The 23,043-nt window shown below is 47.6% G+C and overlaps 1 protein-coding gene across 2 annotated transcripts in view; it reads left to right on the top strand.

Annotated features, from left to right (window-relative positions):
• The first annotated feature begins 682 nt into the window (after window positions 1–682).
• The window catches only part of EYA2 (EYA transcriptional coactivator and phosphatase 2), a 175,132-nt gene continuing 152,771 nt past the window's right edge, over window positions 683–23,043 (top strand). The window contains exons 1-3 of one of the 2 annotated variants that reach the window (XM_033433858.2): window positions 683–801; window positions 12,849–12,891; window positions 16,364–16,506. In XM_033433858.2, coding sequence (XP_033289749.1) covers window positions 693–801; window positions 12,849–12,891; window positions 16,364–16,506 — 295 coding nt within the window. In that variant the 5' untranslated portion in view covers window positions 683–692. The remainder of the gene's footprint in view (window positions 802–12,848; window positions 12,892–16,363; window positions 16,507–23,043) is intronic. The other variant, XM_049699711.1, reaches the window with a different exon arrangement.

Raw genomic sequence — 23,043 nt, 5'->3', positions numbered from 1 at the left:
ACATAGCAAAAGAGTTGGAAAAGTTTTCAATGAAAAAAGAGAATGACCCAGGAGATTTGTCCCTATTCTTTCCTGCTCCTGCCCACAATAGCATTGATCAAGGTCATGGGTACTTCAGGAGCTAGTGTGTTCTTTCTTGGTAGGGACCGCAGTGCTGGGCTGTGGGACTCTGCTGCCTAGAGGGACTTTTTAAGTATCGATGACACCTTTTGAGCCCTTGTCCATCTGTACAAGTGACACCGTGTAACATCATGTCCATTCTCTCTTAACTACAGTCAACTCCACCTTCTCTTCATGCCTCTGGCTTCTAGGAACCCAATGCTCTCCCTCTCTACCTGTTTCTCCCTTCCTCTACTGGAAAGTCTCCCTGGCTTGCTCCAGCTCGTTCAGATGACATTTAAAAGAGACCCAAATAAAATTTGTCTAATGACAAAATACAATGGGAAGGAGGGGAAAGTTTTAATCAAGTGGGTGTATTCTCCAGAGGGGAGCAAGCACTTCATTTCAATTCCTCATTTCCCTTTGATGGAAAGTTTAGTGAATTTTTATGATGTGGAATTTATAAGATGGCTGGGTTTAGGTAATCAGCTTTCATATTTATACTCCTAGGGAAAGCAATAGGAATCATTAGCAAGCATGCATAATTAATGAATAAATTATATTTCCCTTTGTTTTCTTTCAGGTACAAGGAAATGCTAGAACTAGTGATCTCTCCCAGCCTTACTGTAAACAGCGATCATCCGGGTAAACTGAAGGTTAACTGTGCCGACGCTGATGTCTGGACTCTGAGTGACATAGAAGGTAGGCCTCCTGCTGTGCGTTTTGGTGGGCCCTGTGGTGATCCCCGCTCGCCCCACGGAATATGGTAAGGGACGGATAGCCTTTGGCACACATCCTCTCACAAGTACTGTCGTTACGACAATTTCTCCTCCCACCCAATTAGATTGTTGACTCTGGACCAAAACTTTCGCGTACGTTGCTAACAATTTTGTCATTAGAGGTAAAAGTGTGCTTGTTCCTGTTCTGAACGTCCTGTCTCGGTCTCCAGTTCCAAGAAATGCTGACACCTCCATAGACGCTAGTCAGTTTTGGGTGTATTCCAGGCCCAGGCCCCAGGCATGCCCTGCAGGCTCTGGGGCTGGACCTTTGAGTTTTCTCCTACCATCGCCACATCCAAGCAGGCGTCTTGTTTATGGGGGTTTGACGTTGGGACAAGAACTCATCTGCCTTTTGCTTTCAGGTTGGGTTGCAGTCAAGGAAGCAGAGGAGAGTTAAGCTGTTTTAAAAACTATTGGCAAATGATGCAGTCAGACTAGTTTTCAGAAGACAATTCCAGCTATTGTTTGCACTGTTTGTGATCTGTCAGCCTTCCTGGTAGAGCACAGAGTTACTTACCAAAAGGCATTAAGCTATTATGTTTAACCATTGGGCTTAACCCTTTGTTTGAGCAGCTTTGGGATTTGCTGTTGGTGTTCCGAAACTCCCAGCTGTCTCTCCTTCACTGTCTGTGTTTGATGCGAGCTTATGGGGGCACAGTGCTATGTCATTGTCATGGAAAACCAAAGAGACGTGAGTCTAGTTGAATATAACATCAGAAGGAGTTTGCTTTTAAGCAACTCCAGGCTCTTGGGAATAATTACTGCCGTCACCAAGATAGCAGTGATACTGTCTTGTGTGCTGGTCATGAAGCTGGAACAGCCCTGCTAAAAATACCATCAAGAGGGTCTGGGCTCCTGTGACCAGAACACCCTCGTTCCTACTGGTCCTTTGGAGCGTCTGTGTAAGCCACCCTGGGTTCTTTGAGAGTTTGAGATAATTTATTGAGCCCTATTCAAAGACAGTCATCCTTTTCCTTCTGAGTGAAGGCACCAGTCAACTACAGACTCTTCATTTCAGAGCCAGTAGAGACAGGAAAAGGCATAGACTGCCGAGGGAGGAAGATCCCAGGCTGACTCCCAACCCCACTGCTTCCCAGCCAAATGATCTTGGGCAGATTGTTTAACCTTCCTGAGCCTCAACTTTCTCACCTGCCAAATGGGGGCAGAATCATGACACTTCCTAGGATGCTTACTGCAAGGATCAAATGGGGTGATGTTATGTAAAGCGCCTGGCACACCTTGGGGGCATTGTAAATAAACGTATTATCCCATTGAATCAGATAGCCACAGGGAACTCAAAACCATGATTGCAAACTGGCTGCCACGCCTGGCCCTCAGGTATGTCTTTGTTTGGTTTATACTGTGCTTTAAATAAAAGTGAACTTGTGAAAATTGGGAGAGCTCACATAAATATCTGGATTTCTAGTTTCTCTTGAGATGCCAAATTCTTTAGAAGTGCTGGGCCGTGTTCCCACCTGGCTTCCACTAGTAGGAGCTGAGGGGCAGCTGTCAAGAAGATGAGTGCCTGCCACTTCCTCTTGTCGTTCGTTTTTTGTGAGCAACTACTTTGTCCCAGGCACTATTCAGAGCAATAGAAATTGAAATTAATTCTCCTCCTCCTCCATCACCATCAAAGCGAACTCTTGGCACCTGCTATGTGTCAGGCATTAAAATGTATTAACTCTTTAGTGTCTGCAACTCTAAGAAGTGGATACTCGGTTTACAGATGAGGAAACTGAGGCACAGAGAGGCTAAGTAACTTGTCTGAGATGACAGTTAAGCGACAGCCAGAATTTGAACCTAAGTAGTCTGACTCCAAAGTCTGTTTTCCTAATCAGTACACTGTACTGTTTCTCATGTAATTATTACACCCCTATTAGGCTACGAGCCCATTTCACGGATGTGGAAGTTGAGGCTTGGGGAGTTGAGTAACCAGCTTAAAGTCATACAACTTGTGGCAGGGCCAGGAATCAGACCCAGGCACTCTGGCTCCAGAGTCCTCACGTCTAAAGTCAATAATCACTTTCTGCAAAGATCTTAGTTTGCAGACCCCAGATGTCCATCCCGCACAGTGGTGGCACCCACAAACACATTGTCTGTCTCCTTTTTGTGACTTGGAGCTGTCTGTACCCTTTACTGCCCTGGGGCAATCTGAGACCAAGGCTAAGGCTTTGGGGGTGAGCAACGGGGCAGAAAGAGGTTGCTTCCAAATTCAGAGCAGGCAGGGGGCTGGCAGGGTCATGTCTCCCTCTCTCTCTCTCTCTCTCTCTCTCTCTCTCTCTCTCTCTCTCTCTCTCTCTCTCTCTTTCCCTCCCTCCCTCCCTCCCTCCCTCCCTTCCCCCCTCCCCCCCCCCACACGTTTCTTTCTCTTTATTGTTGACATGGGCGGTGAGCTCCAGGACTCTGCAGGAGACATTCCACCCTAGTTGTGGCCTCGAGTGCCAGACTCAGCTGCCCTTCCTTCCTGGGCCCTTCCTTCTGTTACAGAGTGAATGTTACTGAGTGACTACAAGGGTCCAGGTCCAAGGAGAACCCCAGTAGCCATGAGCCATGAGGCCTACACTCTGGGGGGTTCTGGGGTGAGGGGATCGTGGACCCCAAAAGCCCCCCGGTGGCTCCCATTGCATTTCTAGCTCTGCCTCCTACCAGTTGTGAGTCTCTGGTTTAGGGACCTAACCTCTTGGGGGCTCATTTGCCTCTTCTGTTAAATGGAATAATTATGCCACCAACCTCATAGAGTTGATGGGAAGATAAAATGAATTAAAATATGGAGAGGACTTGGTGTTTTAAAAAAGTATAGAGTAAGATCTAAATTCCTTCCCCTTGGCCAAGTAGCCTCTACTTTTTTTTTTTTAAATTTATTTTTGGCTGCAGTGGGTCTTCGTTGCTGCACGCGGGCTTTCTCTAGTTGTGGTGAGCAGGGGCTACGCTTCATTGCGGTGCACGGGCTTCTCATTGCAGTGGCTTCTCTTGTTGCAGAGCACGGGCTCTAGGCGCACGGGCTTCAGTAGTTGTGGCTCATGGGCTCTAGAGCACAGGCTCAGTAGTTGCGGCGCACGGGCTTAGTTGCTCCGCAGCATGTGGGATCTTCCTGGACCAGGGCTCAAACCCATGTCCCCTGCATTGGCAGGCGGATTCTTAACCACTGCGCCACCAGGGAAGTCCCCAAGTGGGCTCTACTTGCCTGTCCCCGCCAGCCTCTCAGACTCATCTCTACCCCATCACCTCTGCTCACTGGACCCAGCCCCTGGCCTTATTTCTTTTGCTCTAACTCATAAGCGTGATTCTGCCATCAGGGCCTTTGCACTTGCTGTTCCTCTGCCTGGACCAGGCTTCCCCCCATCTCTGCAGGACCATCCCCTCATCCTTCAGTTCTCATCAGAGAGGTCTTTCCTATCAAAAGTAATCATTTTTTCATTCATTCATTCAACAAATGTTCACTCAAACACGTGCCCGTCATTGTTTTAAGTACTAGGAAGACAACACAAAACCCCTGCCTCTTGGAGCCCTGCCTAGGGTGCTGGCAGGGCAAGAGTCTGATGACAACAATAGATATATAGCATGTTTTATACACACACACACACACACACACACACACACACACACACACACAAAATATATATATCAAAATATATAGCATGCTGGATGGTGATATGTACTAAGGGGGGAAAGCAGGGTGGGATGCGAAATGCAGTGATATGGGGTTGCAGTCTTTGTTAGGGTGGCTAGAAATGATGTCACTGGGAAGGTAACACTTGAATAAAGACCTGAAGGAGGTGTGGGCGGGCACTTCTTGGTCACAGGGAAGAAGAGCCTTAGGAGCAGAGAAGCTAGCAAATGCAAAGGTCCTGAGGCAGCAGCGGTTCCAGAGCACTGAGAAGCAATAGGAAGGCTGGTGTGGCTGGAGCCCAGTGAGCAAGGGGCCAGTGACGGGGAGCTGAGGTCAGAGAGATACCCAGAGTCAGACCATGCTGGACTTTGTGAGCCATTGGAGGGACTTGGCTTCTACCCTGAGTGAGATGGGAGCCGTGGTGGAGGGGTGTGGTTGGGACCAGATGAGGGACAACCTGATCTACAGATTGACAGGCTCCCTCAGGCTGCACATGAGAATGGACTGCGGGTGGGGACAGAATGGGAGCCCGGGTAGCAACGAAGGCGTTACAATAACCCAAGTGAGAGGCCAAGGTAGCTTAGATGGGGTGGTAGTGATGGAGTGGTGAGAACAGGCCAGATTCTGGATCAGGTTTGAGGGGAGAGCCAACAGAACATTCAGCCACAGTATTTGGTTTGTTTAATATTTTCTTCATATTCCCACTCTCTGCCGGAAGTTATGTGTTTATTCACTTGCTGTTGGTCTGCCTCCCCACCAGAATGTAAGTTCTCTGAAGGCAGATCTTGCCCACTTTATGCCTACGTATCTTGACCACTGAGAACAAGGCATGACGCCTAGTAGGTACTTAAGAAATAGTTGTCGATAGAAAACAAAATTATGGTTACCAAAGGGGGAGGGGGGTGGGGATAAATTAGGAGCTTGGAATTAACTGATACACACTACTGTATATAAAATACATAAATAACAAGGACCTACTGTATAGCACAGAGAACTATACTCAATATCTTAAAACAACCTATAATGGAAAAGAGTCTGAGAAAGAATATATATATATATGAATCACTTTGCTGTACACCTGAAACATTGTAAATCAGCTATACTTCAATTTTTAAAAATGATACTTGCCATATTAAAAAAACAAAGAAATACTTGTGGAAGGAATGAAGACAGAAGACAGAGCACTCTGCAGGACTATAGGACAGGGTGATGGAATGAGTGCTACCCGCTGTGAGCCCCCTGTGGTATGACATCTCACAGCCTTAATACATGCTGTGTCCCCTGCCTGCAGCACCCTCCCTTTCCTCTTTTTTTTTTTTTTTTTTTAAACAATCCAATTTCTGGTCACCAGGTAATACATAAATACACGATCCTTATAAAAACTTGAACATTAGGCCAAATCCCCCTTTGCCACATCCACCCAATATTAGTCGTCACCTCCCCTCCCCAGCAGTAACCACTGTTTTGTGTTCCTGTTATGGAAGACTTTCTCTATGCATTACATATGTGTAAACGTGTATTTCTATAATTTAAGTATGTATATTTATGTCTCAAATTCTCTTGTGCATCAAAACCACCTTGGAAGTTCTTTTGGCACACCGCTTGCAGGGCCCCATCCCCAGCATTTCTGATTCTGTAATGGTTTGTGGTGGGGCCCAAGAATTTGCATTTCTAACAATTCCCAGACAGCGCTGATGTTGCCAGTCCAGGGACCAAACTTTGAGAACCAGCCTCCAGGGCTGGTTTTAAACCTGTCTGCACATTGGACTCTCCTGGGAAGTTTTTTAAAAAATTCAATGCTCATGTCCAGATCTTACCCCCAAAGAGTCTGATTTAATTGGTCCAAAGTGTGACCCAGGCAATGAAAATTTTTTAAAGCTCTCCAAAGGCACCCAGTACTGTGCACCCAAGGTTGAGAACCATTGCTCTAGGTGGTGAATTCCTCCAGGACAAAGACAATTTTTTATTCCTACATATGTATTTAAATTTCTGTTCTTAATTAGCAGACAGCTCAGTGTCCGGCTCATGGTAGGTCCTTAAAAATTATTTATGGGTGGGTAGGTGGGTGAGTGGGTGGGTGGGTGAGTGGATGGACGTTGGGTGGATGGTTGGGTAGGTAGATGGATGGGTGATGGGTGGGTGGTGGATGAATAGAGTAACCTTTAGGAACCACAGATAACTTCAGATTGATATTGCCTTTGAATCCTTAGTAAAGTTTCTTTAACTTCCCCTTGCCTCATTTTCCATATCTATAAAGTAGAGAGAACAACTTCCTCGTTGAGTTGTTACGGGGAATAGAAGAGCTAAGGCCCAAGTAGTCCTTAGCAGAGTGCCTGGCTTGTAGGAACCACTTGAGAAATATAAGCTATCATTGATTACTATTTAAGGGAAATTTGGATTTGAATTGTATCCCATCTTCTGGAAGGAGGAGGGAAAAAGTTATGGAACTAAGAAAGCACAGCTGAATCGAGAAAAAATTATTTTCGTTTGAAATGCAGACATATTTTGCAAAAGCTGAGGCTGTAATCTCATTAAGTGTTTCCTCGGAGAGGTGAAATCACCTCCCGGCAGAACAAGCTGGGCTGTCATCCTCACTCAGACTGCCTGCCCCTCCTCTGCCCTGGGCATGATATGGTGTAATTTCCAGTTTCAGTCTCACCGGTTCTAGCCAGGGGCTGGCAGATTTTCTTTCATTTCACCCAAGCCAGGTTGACCTGCCCAGAGCTTTGCCCAGGTCTGGCCTGGGGAGCCACAGGTCAGTTTCACCTTTCCCACTTTTAAGCCTTTCTCAGCCTGCTTCCTGGGGGCCTTAGCACCCAGAACGACCTCTACCTGTGGGGTGCACATGCTGAACTCCTAATACAGTGCTCCCTCCTGCTGTCGCTGACGCTGGTCTGAGTGCTGTTTAAAGCACCCACACTAAGGAGATGAGCTGATGAAATTTACAGACACGCAGCTTTTGTAGCCAAGACCTTCCTCAAGACATCTTGCATTAGAAATTGTCTCATCTCATGGGGGATCAGTTAGAAGTGGCCCCTGGGATCCAATTAGGCAATATAATAGTGGTTGCTGCTTTTAGAATCATTAGCTTCTTAATCCTCCCAGTGAGAGGTTAAAAAAAAAAAAAGTGTGAGCATTCAAATTGGGCTCACAATTGAAGTGGCTGAAGCAAGGGCCCCAGGAGAATAGAGGACTAATAATAGCTCCTGTGTGTTGAGCAGTTACCATTTGGCAGGTACCTGCCTCCTGGGATCCTTGTGACAGCCCTGCAGGGATGAGATAGTACCCCATTTTGTGGATGTGGAAACTGAGGTTTAGAGAAAGGAAGTGACGGGCTTAGAGCCACACAGTTATAGTGCAGCAGAGTCAGGATTTGAATTTGGGTCTGACCCCTTCAGCCCACGTGCTTTTCTTTTTGGAAGCAACATTAAGATAACAAATTATGAGATTTGGATTGTAGATCTGGTCCACAGTAGGTGCATGGTGAGCATTTGTTGAATGCATGAATGAATGAACCAGCTGTGTGTGTCTTTGGGTAAGTCACATCACACAGTCACACACACACACAATCACACAATACGCGTGCACTCACACACACAGACCCCAGCTCCGGTTTCCTCATATTACAGCAGATCATTTCTATTCCCTTCTTGGCCCCAGTAGGCGTATGAGTTTGTGACTTCTGGAATGGAGATTTATTTTTATGAACCCAGAATTGGGACTTTTTCGTAATTTGCAGTTCTTCATTAGCCTGTGGTCTAAACCCTCGCTACTCAAAGTTTGGTTTCCGGGCCTGCCATGTCAGCATCACCTGGGAGCTTCCTTGACCTAAAGACTGGAGTCTGCATTTTCATAAGATCCCCAGGCGAATCCTGTGCGTATGAATGTTCCAGGTGCTCTGCTCTGTATCATCCACTTCCTTCCTCTGCACCCTGTTATCATTGTAATTAAGTACTTGCCTTATCTAGTTAAGTATTTGTTTACCACCTGTCTCCCCCACAAAACTGGAGGGTCCATGAGGACAGGAACTCTGACTGCTTTTGCTGGCACATGGCAGGCGGTGAATGAACGAATGAACGAATGAACGAATGAACGAGCTCATCCTGAGGCTCTGGCCATCTGTTTAGCTAATTCTTCTCCCTTCGCGCATTGGAACCTGGGCAGGAGGAGGGGCTTAGAGTTTTAAATTCACGAGTAAATGGAGGAGGCTCTCTTGCCCCTCCCGGCTGCCCCATTTTATGTGCTAGCCACATCCCTCAGAGACACATGGTAAAGCTTGAAATAAATAGATTTGACTACATTGAGTCAGGTCACCAGGACTGCTTTCACCACTGGCAACATGGATACAAGTTGCCATCAGTGATTCCGCCACTGACCCCAATCTTGTTGATCAAGGAAGTTCAATGGCACTGCCAAGTTTGAGAACAGGAGCCTGTGGTCAGTGGGAAGGGCATCTCCATCTACCAGGCACCAGATCTTACCAGTATCAAAGGGCTGCTGCTTCTACTGCATATGGTGTCTTCACCACCCCGAATATGCTTGGGGCTCACTTGAGGACTGAAGTCAAAGCGTCATCTACCCTTATGCTGAGGGTTCCATGTTTGTGATGGAGTGACCAGGAGGAGTATGACCACTCCCCCTAGATTGCCAGCATGCCCTCTGGGTCTGTGACACTGGCATCATGGAGGGACTCTTGACCACAGTCCACGCCCTCTCTGCCCCTCTGGCAAGCTGAGGTACTATGACTGTGCTGCTGTCCAGAGCATCGTGCCCGCATCCAATGGCATTGCCGTGTCTATGAACCAGATCATTCCTGAGCTGCATGGGACGCTCTGTGGCATGGCCTCCCATGTCTCCACTTCAGTGTGTCTGTCTGGCTCTGACTTACCATTTGGAGGAAGCTGTCAAACACAACAGCATCCAGAAAGTGGTGATGAGGGCACCTAGGGGATCACCGAAAGACGTCCTGGGCTACGTTGAGGGCGAGGTTGTTCCTGTGACTTAAACAATGATGCCCACTCCTCCACCTTTCACGCTGGAGCGTGCGTTGCCCACACAATCACTGTCAGGCCCATTGCCTAGTACGCAGATGACGGATGGCTCCAGCTGCATCTGGGCCTCCTGGTCCACAGGACCTCTGCGGACTAACAGCCCTGAAGCACAGCAAGAGCTTCAGAGGAAGAGAGAGGCTCTCTGCTCTTGGGGGGTCCCTGCTCCACCTTTGCACGCAAAGCACTGAGCATGGTTGTCCTTTACACAGTCCCACCCCAGGTCCCTGAGGAAGGGAAGGAGCTTGGGGGCCCTACATTGGCACGGACCGTCAGGAGTCTCCATGAGGTCTGTGCCATCCTTGCCAGCGAAAAAAGGAAGAAGAAAGGGAGGGAACGAAAGGGAAGGAGATTATTCTATATATAATGCATTCATTTTCCAGGTTCTCAATTCTCCCAAGTGTCCCAGGATAAAAAAGTTAAATGTGATACCAGTTAAAAAAAAAAAAAAAAAGAGCCTGTGCTTTTCAAAAATCACACGGTCTGCAGAAGGAAAATCTCTCAGCACTGACTAAATGCCTGTTTCTTCCTTGCACAGTCTTCCTGGGGGTTGCTGGGGTGGAAGAGGACCATAGGTTTGCACAGCAGGAGAGGGAGAACTGCCCTGGTAGGGAAGGCTGATTGCATAACAGTTCAGAGGAACAGAGGAGGGGGAGCGAGGTGAACATGCAAATCAGGGTGCAGAGGTTGGGGGCTCGGGGAGGTGCTTGCTTCAGATTTCTAGAACGCCGAGTTAATCTAAGCCCCTAGGACTGTTTCCATAGATTTCGATTTTTATGAATATTTACATATTTATTAAAGAAAACATATTCAAAATGTTTAATTCAGTAACTTATATATTACTAAACATAACTCAAATCATGGGCTTTTACCAGTAATGAGACTGGGGCTCTTTCAGAATGAGACCATCCTGTGGGAGGAGGAGGAAGGGGATGTGGGAGGCTCTGCCTGGGGCAGGAAACCCGGAGCAGGGAAATGAGCAGCGAGTGAGCACCTACTATGCACCGGCACCTTTCCTTGGAGTTAGATCCCTGCTGTCCCGACTTCTTAAAAATGTGACACATAGTAAGAAACGTATTTTTACACAGGCATTCAGCACACACACAACACATTCTCACGTCTACAACTGGAACAAAAGTATCCTACAACTCCTCCTTACTATGAGCAATATACACTAATGCTGTCCAGCCTTTTTTTTAAAGATTTATGTATTATTTATCTTTGTATTTTATTTATGTTTGTGTCGGGTCTTAGTTGCGGTACGCAAGATCTTTTGTTGCAGCATGCGGGATCTTTCGTTGCAGTACGTGGGATCTTTCGTTGCAGCACGCGGGATCTTTCGTTGAAGCGCGCGGGCTCTTCATTGCAGCACGCGGGCTTCTCTCTAATTGTGGCCTGCAGGTTTTCTCTTCTCTAGTTGTGGCGCGCAGGCTCCAGGGCACATGGGCTCTATAGTTTGCGACACGCGGGCTCCCTAGTTGCGGCACACGAGCTCAGTAGTTGTGGCGCGGGATTAGCTGCCCCGTGGCATGTGAGATCTTAGTTCCCTGACCAGGGATTGAACCCACGTCCCCTGCATTGTAAGGCAGATTCTTTTCCACTGGACCAGCTGGACTTCGGGACTCGCCCTCTCACCCCAGTGGCTTGGGACTCGAACAGAATGTGACTCTGCCAGGGAGGTGATTAAGGAGATGGACTTGGGACTCAGACAGCCCTTGGGTTCAAGTCCCAGTTCCTATGTCCACAGGCTGTGTGGCTTGAGCAAGGCACTTAGCCATTGGGCCCTCAGCTTCCTCGTCAGTGCAATGGGGATAATGACACTGTCGGCCTTGTAGCATTGCCACGAGGATTAAATGAGTTCACGCGTGTAGGCAGTTAACACGGGCCTGGCACGTGGTGAACATCTAAGCGGGTGCTGGTTGCTGTTATGATGGTGATTGTCATTGTGGGCTGCTGTGTCCTGGTTGGGAAGCCAGAGTCGGGAGCCAGCACCTGAGTTCAGATCACAGCTCCACCCTTTAGGACCTGCGTGGCCTTGAGTGAGTTATGTAAACTCTGCACCTGCTGCTCTTCATCTGTAACATGGGGACGTGAAGAGAACCCTCCTCAAGGGGTGGTTATGAGGATTAGAATAATCCAGGTAATGGATTTAGAAGGCGGCTTGGCATGTAACAAGCACTGGGTAAATGATGGATACAGTCATCATCATCATCATCATCTCATTTAATCCTCACGCATCCTTGTGAGATAAATGTTTTTTCCCCATTTCGCAGGAGGGTACCCTGAGGCCCCTGCCCGAAGTCTCATTACTTACTGAGCGCTAGAGTTGGAATTGCAGGTTGGTTTACAGAGAGGCTCAGAGCTCTGGAGGGCTTGGGGCATTTCTCAGGAGGCACAGGGACACCTCAGCCACTGCCCTACAAACCAGAGAGTGTGAGTCGGCAGATTGGTGCCATCAGTAGACACATCATCTAGAACTTGCCAGGGCTCCACACTGAGGGCATTGCACTGCATTATTTAAAATGACACAGCACAAAATCCTCCCCAGTGAACTGTTCGTTGGTAAAATCATCCTCTTGGAAATGTCTCTCCCAGCCAAATTCTATCACGTTTTCATCATCTCCTGATTATTGCTTCCCAACCATGGTTGGAGGCTGAGTGCCCAGAGATACAGTGTAGAGCACTTGTATCAGGACCTCAGGCCCCTTCCATCTCCCTGCCCCACACTCTAGCTGGAGCCTGGGAGATAATCCAAGGTGGCTGGGGCCAGCCCCACCTGAACCCAATGAACTGAAACTGGGGAAGGAGAGGAGGAATATCAAGGTGACATCAGAAGAAGAAGGAAAATAGGTGTTGGATAATCAGAGCCAACCAGTGTGGGCCTTTCTAGGTTTCTGGGGTTGCCTTTAAGGCAAGGAAGGGAGTGGGTCTTCATCCAGGAGTAGAAATGGCGCCAGCTGACAACTGGTCGTGTTACCTGGCTCCAGCACGTTCTTCCTGTCTCTTTGCCCTCCTTTCTCCATCTGTACAGTGGGTGGGGGGATGGATTCTACTCTGATGTTTCAAGATGCTACAGGTTCTTTATACGCAGTCCTTCAGTTAGTATCTGGAGACAAAGCACACCCAGAAAAGGTTTTCAAGAAGGAGAGTGCTACAATGGTGTGCCTCAGATAAGCTTGTGTGGTTGAGAAAGTCCCTGGCAGCAACTCTCTGAGTTTCTTCCCCCTCAACCTGGCGTCTGAAGTCATAGCTTCTGGGGAACATCGCTCTGACAGCTCAAGCCCTTCAAGTGTTTTTCTTTTTCCCCTCCAGGCATCACTACATCGGCTCTGAGTGTGTCCCAGCTCTTTGCAAGGTGAGTACCCTTGCTTTATCTCCCTCTCACGCTCTCTCCCTCTCTCTTTCTCGGAGGGCAGAGGCTCTGGAAGCAGACTCCCTAGAAAAGAATCCCAGCACTACTCTTACTGGCTGAGTGACCTTGAGCAAACGACCCCACCTCCCCAGGACTGAGTCTCGCCATCTGGAAAAGGGGGACAATCATGATGTCTGCCCCACGTAAAGGGTGCTTAGAAAGGGGTCTGGAACAGACTTTCCTGAGAGTGTTGGCTGTTGTTTTCTTCTTTCTTCTTTTTTTCAGTCTTTTCCTCCTTTCCTTGCTGTCCTTTCCTATCACAGATTTTCTCAATTCCTCTCTCCCTTCCTGCTTCTCTGTCTCTCCCTCTCTTGTCTTTTCTCCCTCCTTCCCTCTCTCTCCTTTTCTGTCTCCCTCCCTCTCTCTTTGCCCTCTCTCTCTCTCGTGCTCTGCCTCCTCTTCCTTCCTCCTGCCCCATCTTTCTCTCCCTGCCCCCCTCTATCCTTCTTCCCCCCTCCTCCCCACTCCTTCCTCCCTCTTCCTGCTCCAACATTCACCCAACACTCCTCGGTACCAAATCTCATAGGAGCACTGGAGACTCGCGAGATCAGTGAGACACAGTCCCTACCCTCGGAGAGCTTCCAGTCTAGTGGGGACAGAGACCAGTAGATCAGAGATCTCAATAGAGCGGACGGTACAAATGCTCCACCAGAGCCGTGCACAGGGGTTAGTGGGAGCCCAGTGATGGACAGGGCTTACCCAGGGTCCTCAGGGGCTGCCCATCCGCACCCCCTAGTGTGAGAAGCCCCGGGTTTGGCAGGACGGTCAGCATGGCCCTCAGTCTGGATGCTCAGCTCCTCCATAGCTGGACATGCTCCTCCCTGGATGAGACCGTAGGAGCTGTTTATAAGGAACACACTTTCTCAGCCTTCCTTTCCCTCCAGAAGATGTTTTGGGGGTTGTCGGTAGCAACTGAGGTCTGTTAAATCTACCTAACTTGTTTTATGGCCTTGGGGTTAGAGAGCTCCACTGTCCTCTCTCTGGCTTTTCACGTGAGCCCCAGCTTAATCCGAGAATTTCACATTGGTTTTGATGGGAAGCAGGAGCTGATCATCTCCGATTTCCAGCTTCTACTTGCAAAGACAGGTATAAGTTGGGAACATTTTCAAATAAGGTTCTCTGCTCAGCACTAAGTCCCAATGCTCCAGATGCGTTTCCAGGCACCTCACAGGGTAAGAATCTTGACTGCTGAAACGCCTTCCAGTACTGATTCTGGCGTCTCCAGCGCAAACAAGTTTCTTATGCATCTTGGAACAAGTTCCCCAACCCTTCGGCACAGTGGTTGTCAAAAAGAAAGAGGGCCTGAGAACATCTTTTTATAATGCTGTGAGCTTTTGCATCTGTCTCACGCCTGCCATCAGGCTTCGTATGTAGGAGGAGCTCTGGAAACCAACAGGTTTTTACTAAGGTGATGTAATCAAAATGGAATCAGATACAGGTTTGGGAATCTCGTTACCATCTACTGATAAACTCGTGGCCAGGATAGTTAGCTACAGTTTGTCAAGTTGCACAGAGGTAGAGTGGTTAAGGGCGTGGCCTCTGGAGCCAGGGTTCAAATTGTGTATCAGCTGTGTGCTTTTGGTTCCTTCATCTCTCTCTGCCTCAGTTTTCTTATCTGTAAAATGGGGATGGGAGCAGTAACTGCCTCCAAGAGCTGTCACAGTTGCTATCAGGTTTAAATGAGCCAGTCTACATGCAATAATTGGGACAGGGCCTGGCGTATCGTAGGCCCAAGAATTGATGGCAGCACACAGAGCAGACCCAGGCTTTCCAAAGCATCTGCTTTGCAAGAGAAGGGGGAAATAAGGAGAGAGAGAGAGAGAGAGAGAGAGAGAGAGAGAGTGTGTGTGTGTGTGTGTGTGTGTGTGTGTGTGTGTGTGTGAATCTTCTGGTTTTAAAATATTGGCAACTTCAAATTAAGAAAAAATTGCGCTGGCCAAAGAAATTATATCCGTAGATTCACCTTCTTGTCCCCTTGCTGTTATAACAACCTACCTTGACTTTATTTATTGCTCCCTACAGGAGCAATAAATACAGGGCTGGGTCAATCCCAGGCCCGTCACTGAGAAGCAGCAAAGCTTCGTGATTACAAGTGTGGGCTCTGGAGTCAGACTTACGAGTTTAAGTTCCAGATTTCCCACTTTCTAGCTGTGACTTGCGGTTTCTGAACTTCAGTTTTCTCTTCTCTAAAATGGCAGTTAGAAGAGCCTCCACCCCAGAGAGTTGGTATCAGCATCCGATGCGATTCAGTGCACATATTAGGCCCATGTGACACAGTTCGTAGCCCATGGTCAGAGCGCAGTGATCACTAGCAGTCATTATATTCCAGATGTCTTAGGTCAGTGGCCCGTTAAATCCTAGCCCTTCATGGAACCCATTATTCATCTTGGAGTAAGGAATCCATTTTTTTTCTTTGCTTGCAAGTAGCAGAAATAGACCCCAGCTGATGTAAACACAAAAGGACTTTTTTTGGAAGATCTGGAGTAGCTCACAATGGAAGCAAAAGTGGAATAATCAGGCCTTGAGAAAGACCAAGAGTAGGACAGCTTCTAGGATCCAGGCAATGGGAAGGAACTAAAAAACAGTCTCTTCAGAATGTGGTTGTTGGAATGAATTATTCAGCCCAAGATTTAAATTCCCAGAACAGAGTCTGATTGGATGATCTTGCACCATGTGCCCACCCCATGGCCAAGAGCAGGGCATCTTGAATGACAATGCTGTCAAAGCTACAGTCAATTGGGAAGGTGTCTAAATTAGGGTAGATAGTCACGGTGGAATAGGCTGTACTGCAGTAATCAATAAACCTTGGTCTCAGTGGCTTAGCACAACAAAGGTTTGTTTCTTATATAAAGTCCAATGTGAATCCCATGAAACTCTCCGGCACACCTCTTCTCCACAAGCTGACTCAGGGATCCAGGATGTAACTGTGTTGGCTCCGCCCTCTCAACTGGTACCCTCCACAGTTGCTGCCGAAAGAGGAGAGGGGATGGTGTTATTGGCCAGACCTATGAGTGGTTTATGCATTCTGTCAGGCAGAACCCAGTCATGTGGTTGAATCTGACTGCAAGGGAGACAGGAAATGTAATCTTCCTGGTGCCCAGGAAAGGAAAATGAAATAGGATTTGATGAACATGTAAGCTGTCCCTCCCCTGGAAAGAGTGAATACCCAGGGAATTCCCTGGCGGCCCAGTGATTAGGACTCGGTGCTTTCACTGCTGGGGCCCAGGTTCAATCCCTGGTCAGGGAACTAAGATCCTGCAAGCCAAGTGGCCAAAAAAAAAAAAAAAAAGAAGAAGAAGAAAAGAAAAGAATACCCCCAAAGGAAAATAGTGGTGGTGGTGATACCAGAATAAGGGGGGAGGGATGCTGGGTTGGGCTTGGGCTTGGAGATTTCATCTTCTCTCCTTCCATGCAGACCTTGCCCACGTGTCCTGCACAGCCAGCATCCCACTGCCATGGCAGCCTACGGCCAGACTCAGTACAGTGCGGGGATCCAGCAGGCCACCCCCTACACAGCTTACCCACCTCCAGCACAAGCCTATGGAATCCCTTCTTACAGTGAGTACCTGACCAAGCTCTTGCTTTCCCCCTGGGATCCCCACCATCATGGTCTTTATTTTGCCCTGTAGCTTCAGTGAAATGCAGAATGATAAATGCAGCCAGCCTAATTCTGGATTGGAGATAGAGGGGAAGGACAGACACTTTAAATATGGTTCAAGATCTAGGGCTTCCCTGGTGGCGCACTGGTTGAGAGTCCACCTGCCGATGCAGGGGACACGGGTTCTGCCCCGGTCCGGGAGGATCCCACATGCCGCGGAGCGGCTGGGCCCGTGAGCCATGGCCACTGAGCCTGCGCGTTCGGAGCCTGTGCTACACAACGGGAGAGGCCACAACAGTGAGAGGCCCACATACCGCAAAAAAAAAAAAAATATATATATATGGTTCAAGATCTAGAGACTATATCAAGACCTCTTTTGATTGCAAGAGTAAGACACAACCCAAGCTGGCTTAGGGAAAATGGAAATTTAATGATTTACATACTGGTAAATTTGGGGATACAACTGATAGCAGGTATGGCTGGATCCGGGTGCTTGAATGATATCACGAGGAAGATGTCTCACTCCATCTTCAGATGTTTTCCTCTGAGTTGTCTTTACCTCCACATGGGTTCTTCCCATGTGACAGCGAAGACTGTACCTGTCAACTCCAGGTTTGCATACTTTCAGCTCAGCACTCTCAGCAGAAGGACATCTCATCTATCCCAGTAGTTCCACCAGAATCCAATGTTGACCCTTAGCACAAGCAAGGAGGTAGAGGTGAGGGAGGTAATCGGAGGGTGAAGCATATGGATTGTATATGAGGAAAGGATGGTTCTCTTAAAGGAAAACCCAGTGGTGGTGTCAGAAGAAGGAAAAATGGATGCTGGGAAGGCAAAAACAAGAGACATGCAACCTTGACAGTCAGAACACTATTGCCAAGAACTGGAGGCTCAGTGAACTAGGCTCACCATCCACTGCTCACCTGTCCCTGTGAGCATTCGTCAGGGTTCTCCAGAGAGACAGAACCAATGGGATGGAGCTGAGACAGAGAGATACATTTATCATAGGAATTGGCTCACCCGGTAATGGAGGCTGAGAAGTCCCTAGATCTGCAGTTGGCCAGCTAAAGACCCAGGAGATGGAAGAGGATGTCATTCCAGCCTGAGTCTGAAGGCCTGAGAAACAGGAGGGCTGATGTTGTAAGTTCTAGTCCGAAAGCCGGCAGGCCCAAGCCCAGGAAGAGCTCATTTTTCAGTTGGAGTCTGAAGACAGGAAAAGACCAGTGTCCCAGCTCAGCACTCAGACAGAAGGAGTTCCCTCTTACTTAGTCTGTTGTTCTATTCAGGTTTCCAGTTGATTGGATGGGGCCCACCAACATCAGGGAGGGCAATCTGCTTTACTCAGTCCACTGATTCAAATTAATCTCATCCAGAAACACCCTCACAGACACAGTATAATGTGTGACCAAATGTCTAGACACCCCGTGGTCCAAGTTGACACATAAGATTAACCATCACACTGGTTTTTTGTTTTTTTTTTTTTGCGGTACGCGGGCCTCTCACTGTTGTGGCCTCTCCCGTTGCGGAGCACAGGCTCCGGACGCGCAGGCTCAGCGACCATGACTCACGGGCCCAGCCGCTCCGCGGCATGTGGGATCCTCCCGGACTGGGGCACGAGCCCATGTCCCCTGCATCGGCAGGCGGACCCCCAACCACTGCGCCACCAGGGAAGCCCCTGTGGCTTTTATTCATGTGATTTCTTCCCATCTTAATTGATGTATCAACCAAAGCCCTTTTGGTAGCAAACAACAAAAATCCAATGCTAATTAACTTAAGAAAATAAGGATGTTTATTGCAAACAGAGCAGAAAAATCTTAGGGCTTTAGCTTCAGGCAGGGTTGGATCCAGGTATGATAATAGGAGGAATTAGTCTCTCTGCTTCCCTTTGTGTGGGCTTCCGTCTCAGGCAGGCTCTCCACTGTGGTGCCAAAGGCAGCCCTAGCAGTTCCAGGCTGGAACTCCCCAAAAAGAGAGCCTCCGCTGTCCAGGACTTGCCACATTGTCCCAGAGATCTCTCTACCTGGACTCCCGTGGTCAGACCCTGGGGCAGAAAGATGGAATGCTCTGGATGGCCCCATGTCCACCCGTGGCACCAATGATCAGGTCAGGCTCACCCCAGAGAACTGATCTGAGTGTGAGGAAGGGGTGGTCCCCAGAGGAGGATGGGGCAGGCAGAAAGCACAGACATCCATACAGATGGCTTTCCGATCCACCCAAATCCATGGTATCCAGTGGAAAGAACAGGATTGCAGGCAGGAGGCCTTCCTTCCAGACTCAACTGCCCCTGGCTTCTCCACGCCTCAGCTTCTTCAACAGTTAAATTAATCAGATCATCTTGTCTTGCCAACTAGATGGTGTGGCTTCAGTGCAGAGACTGAATCTTGAATTTTTTTCCTCCCTCTTCTCCCTCCCTTCCTCTGCCCTGTTCTTTTGTTCATTCATTCATTCAGCATTGGGTCATGTGCTGAGTATACAATGGTCAACAAGCAGAATGGGCCCTGTGTTTGTGCAGCTTACAGTCTAGAACAGAGGCTGGAAAGTGAAGGCCAACAGATAATGTGGCCCTTGGATATTTTTTTTAACCTATAAAATATACTTGACATTTAAAAAATTAATTGCCAATTTTTAAATGGGAAATGTTTACATAGAAGTTTATATTCCTAACGTCTTTTAAAAAAACGACAGATGATCGGGCAGCATTGGGCCCACATTTTTTGTGTCAGGAGTAGGTGGCTCTGAGTAGGGCTGACCCTATTAGCCTGTGTTCACCACAGTCCTCCCCCACCCTCATTACTCACTTGAGTTAGCTGCCTGTCCCCTGAAGACATTTAAGTTTGCAACCCCTAGCCTAGAGGAAGAAAGAAATTACATGAACTTTTAAAAATTGTAGGTGTTATTTCAAATTATGATGCGTGATATAAAGGAAGACAAGAAGGCTGTGAAAGGGTAAAGAACGAGCAAGATTTAATATAGGTTCTAGCGCCAGGGAAGGCCTTTTACATGAGGAGCTGATTCAGCTGAGAACTGAGAGGTGACCATTCGTGAGCACAGGAGGGAGGGTGTCCAGGCCGAGGTGACCACCCCTGGGAAGATGGACTTGGCAAATCCAGGAAGCCCAGTGGCTGGAACACAGTACACAGATGAGGTAGGCGAGGTGGGCAGAGCCTTAGTGCCTGGGAAGGATTTTATTCCAAGTGAAGCAGGAGCTCATTGGCAGATTTATAAACACAGGGCTATCTGATACAATCTGGGTTTTTTAAAGATCACTTTGGCTGCTGTGGGGAGGTTGGATTGGAGGGAAGCAAGAGGAGAAACAGGAAGGTAGGTTGGGAGACTGATAAAGTCTGGAGTAGAGCAATGGTGGAGACCTGGGGGGGCAGTGAACAGACAGAAGTAGACGTATTCAAGAGCAGTTGTGGAGTTAGGAGTGACAAGTCACAGAGCACCTGGTCAGGCGTTGGTCATGGACACCATCATTGAGATGCTGTCACTGAGATGCTTCATCTTTGAGATGTGCATCATCGAGTTGCTGCACCACTGAGATGCTGCATCTTCAAAAAAAAAAAAAAACCCTTTTTTTTTTGGCTGCGCCACACAGCTTGTGAGATCTTAGTTCCCTGACCAGGGACTGAAACCAGACCCTCAGCAGTGAAGCATGACGTCCTAACCACTGGACCCCCAGGGTATTCCCTGAGATACTGCATCTTTGAGATGCTGCATTGCTGAGATGCTGCCACCCACAGTTCTCAGGGCTCTGTGTCTACTTGTCCTTTTAAACCCCCACTCAACCCTCCAAGGAAAGTCCCATCGTTATCCTCTTTCAAGGTATAAATAAATGGAGGCTCAGAGAGGATAAATAACTCGCCCAAGGTCCCCCAGTTGGTCGGTGGCAGAGGTGGAATTATACCCAGGCAGCCTGGATCTGGAGTCTAAGCCCTTCACTGCTGAGCTCCACTGCCTGAGCACACATTCCAGAAATCCTGGGGGATTACCTATGACAGACCTTGGCCAACTGGTGTGGGCATCTCTTCTAACTTCTGTCCCTCTTGTGCCAGAAGACTTGTGATAAAATTACACGTAAGTTACCCTGCCTGGCTGACAGCCAAGAAACATGAAGCTGGATTATTTTTCAGCGTGAAAGAGAAAACTAACCCTGTTCCCAGACAAAACATGGCATCCGGTGGAAATTAATTTGGTTCAAAGTCATTTTACAGTCCCAGTTACTTTCAGAGGCTCTGTGCCCTAACAATACAGCGCAAGTGGTAAGATCACACGTTCTGGGTTCACACCTCACCTCTGCCCCTTGCTGGTCCTCAGACTCTGGGCAGTTTTCCTCCTAAGCCTGGCTTCCTAACGAATGTTGTTGCATTAAATGAGATCATCTACATTGGGGATCAGCTACCTTTTCTCTGTAAAGGGCCAGATCATAAATATTTTCAGCTTTCTGGGCCACTCAACACTGCCATTGAAGCATGAAAGCAGCCAAACAATATGTAAACTAATGGGTGTGTCTGTGTTCTAATAAAACTTTATTTACATAAACAGGCAGTGGGCCATCATGTGTCAACTCCTGATCTCTATAAAGGGTTTAGCTCACAGGGCCTGGCCCAAGGGAAATGTTCAGTCAGTACAGCTGAAGCCAGGCTGCTACACACACACACCTGGAATGTCCACATCACTAAGTAACGACAGCTGGGATAAAAAAACCCTTTCCCTTCACATACGCCTGTGCCTGAGCAAGCAGTGTTTGCTCACTGTCTGGACAAACCTTGCTGAATCTTGTTAGGAAACTTTTCTCCTTGCTCCTTGGCAAATAGCATTATTACCTTTGTTTAAATAGCTGCAGGGAAATAATAACACAGTTGAGCAAACTAGAGGCAAGGAGGTCAGGAGTGTGGAGTATTTTTTTCTCAATTTATTATGCAACATTTAAGACATATGTAAAAGTGTAAAGAGTAGCACTACAAATACCCATGAGCTGACCATCCAACATGAAAAATAAAGGGAGGTTACCTCCCTTTCGCCCCTGGATTTGCTGTTTATCATTGCTCTGCATTACTTTATGAAGAATAGAGGTCGGCACTCTTTTTCTGTAAAGAGCCTGATAATAAATATTTTTTGCTTTGCAGGCCATACAGTGTCTATCAGAACGATTCAGGTCTACCCTGTATCTTGAAAGCAGCCACAGATAATACATAAACGAATGGGTGTACAGACATACCTTGTTTTATTGCACTTCGCTTTATTACACTTCACAGATACTGCGTTTTTTACAAATTGAAGGTTTGTGGCAACCCTGCTACGACAGCATTTGCTCACTTCGTGTCTCTGTGTCACAGTTTGGCAATTTGGCAATATTTTGAACTTTTGCATTATTACTATATTTGTTATGGTGATCTGTGATCGGTGGTCTTTGGTGTTACTATTGTAATTGTTTGGGGGCTCCATGAAATGTGCCCACATAAGATGGCGAATTTAGTCAATAAATGTTGTGTACTGACTGCCCCACCAACCAGCCGTTTCCCCCTTCTCTCTCCCTCTCCTCGCGCCTCCCTATTCCCTGACACACAACAATGTGAAATTAGGCCAATTAATAACCCTACAATGGCCTCACAGTATTCAAGTGAAAAAAAAAGAGTCGTGCATATCTCACTTTGAATTAAGAAGAAACGAAAAATGGCTAAGCTTAGTGAGGAAGGCATGTCAAAATCCAAGACAGGCTGAAAGCTGGGCCTCTGGTGCCAAACAGTTAGCCAGGTTGTGAATACAAAGGAAGAAGTTTTGAAGGACATTAAAAAGTGCTACTGCAGTGAACACACGAATGGTAAGAAAGTGAAACAGCCTTATTGCTGATAAGGAGAAAGGTTTAGTGGTCTGAATAGAAGATCAAAGCAGCCACAACATTCCCTTAAGCCAAAGACTAACCCAGCACAAGGCCCTAACTCTCGTCAATTCTCTGAAGGCTGAGAGAGGTGAGGAAGCTGTAGAAGAAAAGTTTAAAGCTAGCAGAGGTGGGTTCATGAGGTATAAGGAAAGAAGCCAGCTTCATGACGTAAACGTGCAAGGCGAAGCAGCAAGCGCTGATGGAGAAGCTGCAGCAAGTTACCCAGAAGATCTAGCTGAGATACGTCATAAAGGTGGCTACACTAGACGACAGATTATCAATGTAGATGGAGCCTTTGATTCGAAAATGCCAGTTAGCAGAAAGTTTTCCGTGGCTGGCGACAGAAGAGGAAGTCAGAGAGATGCAAGTCATGGAAAGGACTTGATGGAACGTTACTGATTGGAAGATGGAAGGGGTGAGAAGGAATGAGGTGGAATCCAGGAGCCAAAAATGGTCCCCAGCTGACAGCCAGCAAGGATGAAGGGATTTCAAATCTGCAGATACAGGAACTGGATTTTTCCAAGAATCTGAATGAGCCTGGAAATGGATGCTTCCCCAGAGCTCCCACATAAGAGCCCAGTTTGCCCAAAACTTTGATTTCAGCCTTGTGAGA

This window comes from Orcinus orca, chromosome 16 (assembly GCF_937001465.1).
Source record: "Orcinus orca chromosome 16, mOrcOrc1.1, whole genome shotgun sequence".
Taxonomy (NCBI): Eukaryota; Metazoa; Chordata; class Mammalia; order Artiodactyla; family Delphinidae; genus Orcinus; species Orcinus orca.
Note: the sequence above shows the minus strand (reverse complement) of the source record. Positions and strands in the feature narration are given on the sequence as shown.